This window comes from Leiobunum rupestre, chromosome 5 (assembly GCF_980474605.1).
Source record: "Leiobunum rupestre chromosome 5, qqLeiRupe1.1.hap1, whole genome shotgun sequence".
Classification (NCBI taxonomy): Eukaryota; Metazoa; Arthropoda; class Arachnida; order Opiliones; family Sclerosomatidae; genus Leiobunum; species Leiobunum rupestre.
Window position 1 is genome coordinate 22382921 of NC_143388.1, and position 8345 is coordinate 22391265.

Consider the following 8345-nt stretch of genomic DNA (forward strand, 5'->3'; position numbering starts at 1 on the left):
GACTTCTTCGTGACATTGAAATTTGTGGTAATGTCAATCTGAGACTCCGAGGACCGGGCTATCGTCTCATCAACATGGAAGATATCATTTTGAGTTACATTGCGAAAGAGTTGGAAGATCTTCCATTGGCCGATGTTCGACGACATAGGTTCCAGCATGACGGTGCTCCAGCATATCAACCGGGTCATGTTGTGGAATATCTCAACGCCGAGTTCCCCCAGCAATGGATTGGCCGCAAGATCGCCAGACTTAATTCCGCTGGAATTCTTCCTGTGAGGTTTTATCTCGGATCACGTATATCGAACGCCTGTCACCACTGTTGACGACTTGCTATAGAGAATCGTCGATGCTTGCCCTCTCGTGAATCCTGATATGATTCAGAGTTCATTTCGCAATGCGGTTACTCGGACCGGGATCTGGATCGCAGCAGAAGGAGGAATTATTGAACCATAATTGTTATTAAAGATTTGGACCTATTAACTCAATTAAAGAATCGAGACTACTTTAATTACACAGTAAAAATAGTTTTAATTCTAAAATCAAAATTATTAAAAATTCTACATGTAGTACACGAACGACTAGTTTCGCACTATATTCAGAGGCATCAGTCTCGTTTCTTTTATTAACAAACAGGGTGTTAACTAAACAACGATACAGAGCCAATTACTCGAAATGTGTTTTATGTAAGAATTTGAAATTTGCTGGTTACATAGATGGTGCAGGGGGACAAATGTTAATGAAATGACCTTGAACCTTGTCTTCAAGGTCATTCAAATTTTATCTAGAGAACCATTAGGATTAGATGAATGGTTCCAATTAGCAATGTGTTCTACGTTTAATTTTTGTCTAAAAAGCTTTGACCCTTTCTAATTTCACCAATTGGAAGCCGAGAAATGTTAGACCAAAAACCCTAAGGTCGTGTGTGGTATTCTAATCAAGACACGACATTTAAGGGCTTATAAATCGAAAACTACCCGATCTAATGGATCAAAATTGTCGTGAAACTCTAAACTGAGTGGGGGAGTTCGTAATTTGTAACTTATGATGACCTTAAAACATTAGTTCAAGGTCTTTCAAAATTTATCTCGAGAAGCATAAGGATTAGGAGAATGGTTCCAATTAGAAAAATGAACGCCAAGGTTTTTTATGTCAAATTACCTTTTACCCGAGGTAAATAAACCAATAAAACTCCAAAAATTAACGTTAATTAATTGATTTAAGACGTATCAAGTATTTTTATTAATTTGTTTGGTTAAAATGTTTTAAACACAAATTAAAATAAATAAGCAACTAATACAAGAGCGCAAGCATGCGTAGTAGCCAATGTAGGTATTTTTGAACACTTCATAAAATAAGTCTAGAATTTAAGGGAGCTTGAAACATTACAATATCATTGTTATGTTCATTATTATTTTAAAGTGGTTTTTTATTATTTATTTATTTAAATTAGTATTAAATAATTCTTACGTTTATTAGTTGCTTATTTATTTCAATTACTTATTTAGTTTCTTTTGTGTTTAAAACTTTTAAACTAAAAAATATACACAAGTGTCTTTTTAAATTTTAGCATTGGCCTTTTAACTCTTTTGAACTTTTTTACCTTAGTATATTTCAGAATTTACTGTGGTTATTACGCAGGAATTTTTAATTAGAAGTTTCATTTATACCAAGGAATACCGCTGCGTGTGATTCCATACCAGAGTGACTGAGAAATCATATCACCTCGGGCAGGAATCGAAGCAACGACCTTTGGGTTACCGTCCCAACGCCACTACCATTGGACTACTAAATCTTTTCCGATTTTTCTGAAATTTACCAATATAAAAGTTCCCTTGGTAAAAACTATAACCTGAAATCTTTATAAAGCCAATCATAACTCATAATTTATAAAAGTAAAGAACGTTCATAGTCTGATAGGCTCAATTATGGTTAAGCCTTGTATATTAGAACAAATGAAATTTTCAGAACTGAAAACAATAGCTTAGGTCGTCCACCAAATGTACAGATATCATTTTAACTAATTTATAACCCATCTTCTCTCATCAACCAAGAGAAGCACCAATCAGCGTGTCAATCATCATTCCTACCCCCTTTTCGCCCAATGTCTGTGGCCTAATCCACATATATTTTCATATCCGCACTGATGGGACCAAATTTTCGTTTGGGTGACTGTCGCTCCATTAAGTGGTGGTTTGGAACCCATGGATTTTATTGGTAAAATCTAAAATAAAAAGACCTTTTTCTAGTTCGTAAAAGTTGCTCCAGCACGCTTCCCTTCTCGGCTTGAGTTGGCGAAAAGAGGGGCTATACCCAAATGACTAAAACGACGACAGTCCGTCCCTTACTCTAGCTTTGGAAACCCCGAAGTAGATTGAAACGTACCCTTTAAACAAAATTTGCAGATTACCCCCTTGCCTAAGTATCGCCTTGGATTTATATTTGGGGAGGAAAAATAACATAAAGGAAAATTCGAAAGCAATGAAATAGCCACACCGGCGTTGCCATTTTCGTGGTTTCCCGCAAATAGGCCTGTAAAACTCCCACAATACCATTAACCAAATCGAGGTACGGAGAGTAGAAGCCAAAGTTTTGCAAATGCCGGTGTGAACCTTTGAGAAGCTCTCCATATGCCGACATCCGGTAGGGCGGCTCAAATATCGTCCCTACGTCACAGACACCATGGATGACGAATATTCGGTCTGAAAATTCAAACTTATCCGATAACTTATGTTTATTACCATTAAAAATAATTTCGAGCCTTTTGTTTGTAAAACTTTTTATTACGCTTGTATTGTTATTATTGGATATCCTCGAGGCTCCGGGCTATCATTTTCTACCTGTAACGCAATCACGTTTAAAAAATTTAATCCAAAATTCAAATATTTGAACACTAAAATGAACTCAGCCAATACCGCAATCATTCCGATCTCCTCTGACACAATCGTTGTCATAGTTGCTGAAGATTTGACCACGTGGACAAGTCTTGGTGTATCCCTTCCAGCATTGACATTCGTAATATTGGTAGCAAAGATTTCTTTCGAAATAAGGCATTTTGCCATTTCTTGTTGGACAGGAAATTGAATCAATAAAGTCATCTGCGAAAGATAATAGTTTACCATATTATGCATCGCGGAGGTACAAAATCCATGTTCTGTGGAATAGGTTATCTGCATTCTAAAGCTAACTTACTGTGATCTACATAACTGGATGTTACACAGCGACGCTGTACAGCGTGGTAACTTTTCCCACTCGGACATCTCTTTCTTTGTCCACGGCCACTGGAACACTCGAAGTAGTACTGGCAATCAGTGTCACTTTCATCTGGAAAGTTACCTCTCATCTCGGGACAGTTAAAATTAGGTTTCCGATTGTCTACTTCATCTGATCCTGATTCGTCTGGTTTAGAATCATCCGGGGATGATTCTTTCGTTAATGAGATAACCATTATATGGTAAAATGTCAAGCATATATAACTAGTATGCTCAGTAGTATAGCGGGTAATAAAACCTCCAAATCTGCTTCCGCTACTTGCTAGCATGAAAATATTACTTAAAGGAGCCAGTATTTGATTTATTATTAGCAACCAAATTTCGTGTTTTATTGGTAGATTGTAGTTAATCGTGTTTTAAATACGCCTTACACGCCGCCCTTTCTAAAATTTTTGACGCTTCATTCTTTTGGCGCTGCACGTAGGTTCAACCGTGATTTCTGAAATTTTTTAAGCCGTTTGATGTAGGTTGCGGAAAAAGTAAACTAACTTTTTAAATATTTTTCCAATAACTATAAAATTTCAGGGACATAATTATTATATATTTTCTATCTTTCTGTAAAAAAGCCTCGTAAATTTTGGTTTTGGTGACAGTTCTCCTTTAAGACTAGGTATAGGAAGTGGAAATTCCAAAAATTTAAAAGGGGTATTTTAAGAATTCTTAAACAAAATTTTCTCAAGTTTTCAACTTTCTAGGTTAGCCAAATTTTAAATAAATTCAATTTTGGCAAAGGTGGTTTTGCTGGCTAAACACCAAATAAATTAAGGTTCCTCGCTTTCTAACTCCGAACACCTAATAATGAGTATGCCACTAATGCCTAAGAAAGTAGGTATAAAAATATCAGTTTTGGATATTTATCCCTGTGAAATATGCCTAGGCATATATATAGACGTAGTTCCTATTTTCATAAAAGTCAAAGCTTAGAAGGCTCTTTTAAAGGTTAAAATTTTTAACAAACCTGAGCTGTCGGTGTTCATCACCAATCTATATTTTCTTGCTGCAATCATTGAGGCGACGCAAAAACTCTCCGTTAGGCCTAAGCTATTTTTTCTTCCACGCTCTCCCTCGTGGCGTTTTTGCTTTAAAGGCCATAGACATACCATCGAGCAAATATTTTGAGAAGGTTTACAAATACGTAAGGCAAGGAGTATTTTTAAAGGTATTGTCGAAAGATTTCAGATGTTTTGTGTTTATTATTATTAAGCGGGAACTATTCACATTACTGGGTGTTTGGAGGTAGAAAATGCACCTAATGTTTAAAATAATATTTTTTAGAAGTCAATTTTGGATCTAAATACATGTAGTTAATATTGTTTGGAATAATTTTCTTTTTGTCATGGTTCCAAGATTGTGAAACCTTACTTACCACGCTTTATGAAGTGAGCCTGCATCAAAATTTAATACCATAATTTTTATAACTATTATCGACGACTTTAAGGTATTTTGTGCCAAATTCATCGAAATCTAAGCTATTAACGATATCGTTCTTGGCAAATTTGATCAGTGCAAAATTTAGAAATGTTTTTTAAAACGAACAGCGTTTGAATTTAGAAATTTTTGGAGTTATCCGCTTTAGCCATAGTAATGATTTGCCAAATGGGAGCGAATGATCGAATATAGTTTTCTTAATGCTTAAAATGTAATCTGAAGATTACCTTTGCAAGTGAAGGTGTCCGAACTAACGCATTGGGATTTTTGCGGATTGAAAGCTTCTCCTCGCCGGCACTGCCTAGTAGCTTGAATGTGGCCATCTTGGCACACTATATACGAGGAGCACCTTGGGTCTCCGGAATTCGGAAAGTGTCCGTTGTACTTTGGACACTTGAAAGAATCGCCTTCGCGTTCTGAAATGAGTTCGTAAACAGAATTTTTAAGCGTGACTTGACGTAACGTTTAAAGTTTAGGTACTATAATACATATGAGTGCCAAGAGTAACGCTACCTCTAGCACCTTCACTTGTGCAATTGTACCGTCTGGAATTAAAGCATTTCTGTCGTTTTGTATCGAACATCTGTCCTGGCGGGCACTGCTCAATGGCTGTAATGCGGCCATCTTTGCACACGATGTACGACGAACAGTTTGGGTCCCCTCTGTCTGGGAATTTTCCGTCGCGCTTTGGACACATTAGAGAATGCTCTTCATCTCCTGAAATAAGTAGGTAAACAGAACTTAATTAAGAACTGAAGATGCTTTTACACTCTATAATGAAGTTACTTCCTTGATCATCCTTTGGACAACTGAATCGTCTGGAGCTCTCGCACCGGGATTCATTCGGAATGAAGAGCTTTCCTTCTTGGCAATTCTTGACGTAAGCTCGACCGCCTTTACACCAAATATAAGTGGAGCAAGTCCGATCGTCAGGATTGGCAAAAACGCCATTCACTTCGGGGCAGTTGAAAGAATCCACTTCTTCGGAGCCATAGTCCATATTGTCTAATGGGAATATTTTAGTCGAAGCCCAAGTCCTACACATTTTTAAGACGTTAAACACTTACTAGTACAAGTGTATGAAAGGGAACTAACACATCCGTATCTTTCTGGATCAAAGAGCTTTCCCCGAGGACAAGTCTTGGGGTAGCTGCGGCCATCGTGACACTCAAAGTAGGACCTGCAAGTGGAATCACTCGGATTGCGGAAATCACCCTCGCGCTCTTTACAATTCAAATTGTCGTCATCCTTGCTTCCATCGTTTTTATCATTATCGTCGCTATCTCCTTCGAAAGATCAAGTTACTCTTGAAGCTTATATACTTTGTTAACTTTATTACAATCTGACATACCATATTTACAAGACAAGCCATATTTCCGGGCATTGGAACACTCGCCGTATTTGGGTTCATAGATCTCTCCTTTTTGGCAGTACTTCTTGGTGCTGCGATAGGCCCTGCACTCGAAGAAGGTGGTGCAAGTGCGATCATTGTTATTGGGGAAGACCCCGGTGTCGTACGGACAATTGAAGGAATCGTCTCCGTTGATTTGGGTTATCATCACGCTTATAATTTCTGTAAAATACGCGACCGGGTTTAAATAGTCATTGTAATAAATTCAAATAAATTATCATTATAAACGACGTGTCATTGCATTTGCAAGATAACTAACGTAAATAGATATTAATTCTTTGCTTTAGCTATTTTAGATACAAATTTGGCTCCTTGACTTGAGCTTTATCAGGGCCCTTCAGGGGTACACTAATATTGAGAAAGAGCTCGGTCGTTGCGGGGTACACTAAAATTGAGAAAGAGCTCGGTCGTTGCGGGGTACACTAAAATTGAGAAAGAGCTCGGTCGTTGCGGGGTACACTAAAATTGAGAAAGAGCTTGGTCGTTGCGGGGTACACTAACATTGAGGAAGAGCTCGGTCGTTCCGTTGTACCCTAATTTTGGAAAAAGCTCGGTCGTTCCGGGAAACCCTAATTTTTAGAAAGATCTCGGTTGTTCCGGGATATCCTAATTTTGAGAAATAGTTCAGGCGTTTCAGACTAGCCTAATTTTGAGAAAAAGCCTTCATAAGTTTCAAGAATCCAAAGAAGACGTACCGAAAAACAGAACTAACAAGAGTACTCTACATCCTACAAGACTCATTTTAAACCGCAGTATGAAAACTATGTCAGAACACAACTTAGATTTTCAGAGCTTGTACCTTACGTGGCATGTACATGTTGTTATAAATTTATTGATCTTTGTTCAAAACTATTCTGAAATGAAAAAGTAACTCACATGTTTTGTCGCGAATTTTAAATTTATATATTGGGATATTATAATAAACCAATATATAAATTTATGTATTATATTTATTTCCATTCTTAGATTAACAAAAAGGTACGTTCTAAAACTTTTTTATTTATCACCCAAATATCGGAAATATATTTAAATTATCGCAAAAAGCGTACTATATAGTACGCGATTAAAATTATAGTTCGGAGAAAATCGAAAGGTTTATCGAACCATAGACCATGCAAGGATCCTATATGTTAGAAGGATAGGTAGCCCTCTGGCCAGCCCGTGTTTTCAAAACGCCGGCAGCACCGTCGATATTAAGAGAGCCTCTAAACGTGGCACGTCTTGTTTCTATTCCCAATTTTGGCGGTGCTTCCTCCATGTTTTGTCCTTGACGGAATCTAAAGACGGATTCTCTATCGCGCATGACCCACCGACGGCGCTGCCATTTTTCGTCCCTCGCCTCATATCCTTCTAACATTTAGGATCCTTTCACCCTGGACATTCGACGCCCTCCCCTCTTAGCCTTCGACCGTAGAGGTAGATTTTGGAAATTGTTCGGAAAATAGTGGTGCGCTACGCTGGCGACTCTAGCGGTCATCATGGGCATAAAAGAAACTGCGCGTGCGCCGGGGATGCACGAAATCATGACGAAATCCACAGATGAGATTTTTTTTAATTTAAAATTCTGATATTGGACGGTTGCTTTTTTTCTATAGAGTAGACTTAGACTATTGTCTGGGAGGACTTTTTTGGTTGTCAATCGCAGCTAGTTTTTAATCGTAATCCTAAATTAACGGTCAGTTAGTGTAATTTAAATATCTTGATATCTTAGGCCTGTGCCATCTTGAACTAATTATCAACAGCCGTTGAAAATTGCATTGATGAAATTCATATCTAGTTCGGATCACAATGCCAAAAAAAATACTGTATTTATCAAGGCTGAAGAAGTGACAGTCGTTATGCCAAAAAAGAGCATATGACAAATGTACTTTTTATACCTTTTCCTTAACCAATAACAAATTATCATAAGTGCATTCGGTGGCTTCTTTGGCTCAATCGCCGTGACGAGTCAGTTCAAGTACCTTTGTTTGCTCCAAGCATTTTGAAGGAGGCAACGGACCATCAGAAAAGTTTCCAGATCCAATTTATGGAGCTGCAGAAGAATTTAGATTAATAAAAAGAAATCCGTCAGTGCGATTCAATAAGTCCACAGTGAGACCACCTATTTCTGAACTGGATATTGGCTGGTCTGTAGAAATAAAAACTTCTACTGAAATTGAAGAACACCTTGATGGAAATGAAACTCTAGTATTACCATCCTACCAATTGGCCCACAATTATAGTAATAGTTGTTCCAA

At 37.6% G+C, this 8345-nt stretch overlaps 1 protein-coding gene across 2 annotated transcripts; it reads right to left on the reverse strand.

Annotated features, from left to right (window-relative positions):
* Positions 1-2759: 2759 nt before the first annotated feature.
* LOC149943825 (uncharacterized) lies at positions 2760-6905 on the reverse strand. Of its 2 annotated transcripts, none has more exons than XM_090175382.1 (9): positions 6804-6905; positions 6049-6270; positions 5765-5983; positions 5484-5702; positions 5211-5411; positions 4925-5113; positions 3190-3423; positions 2913-3095; positions 2760-2837 (listed from the first exon to the last, which is right to left on the reverse strand). In XM_090175382.1, exons 1-9 carry the CDS (start codon positions 6847-6849, stop codon positions 2827-2829), a joined length of 1524 nt encoding a protein of 507 aa, XP_090031508.1. In that variant the 5' UTR covers positions 6850-6905; the 3' UTR covers positions 2760-2826. The 2 variants fall into 2 exon arrangements, with proteins under 2 accessions (XP_090031508.1, XP_090031507.1); XM_090175381.1 differs by having other exon boundaries at positions 5211-5414.
* Positions 6906-8345: the final 1440 nt, after the last annotated feature.

Bases quoted from the DNA above. Each gene is read 5' to 3' on its own strand.
- LOC149943825 (XM_090175381.1), bottom strand. From the start codon at position 6,849: ATGAGTCTTGTAGGATGTAGAGTACTCTTGTTAGTTCTGTTTTTCG. The intron at 6,271-6,803 runs GTACGTCTTCTT...CGTATTTTACAG, and splicing joins CTTGTTAGTTCTGTTTTTCG to AAATTATAAGCGTGATGATA. The intron at 3,424-4,924 runs GTAATCTTCAGA...CATTAACGAAAG, and splicing joins GGACACCTTCACTTGCAAAG to AATCATCCCCGGATGATTCT.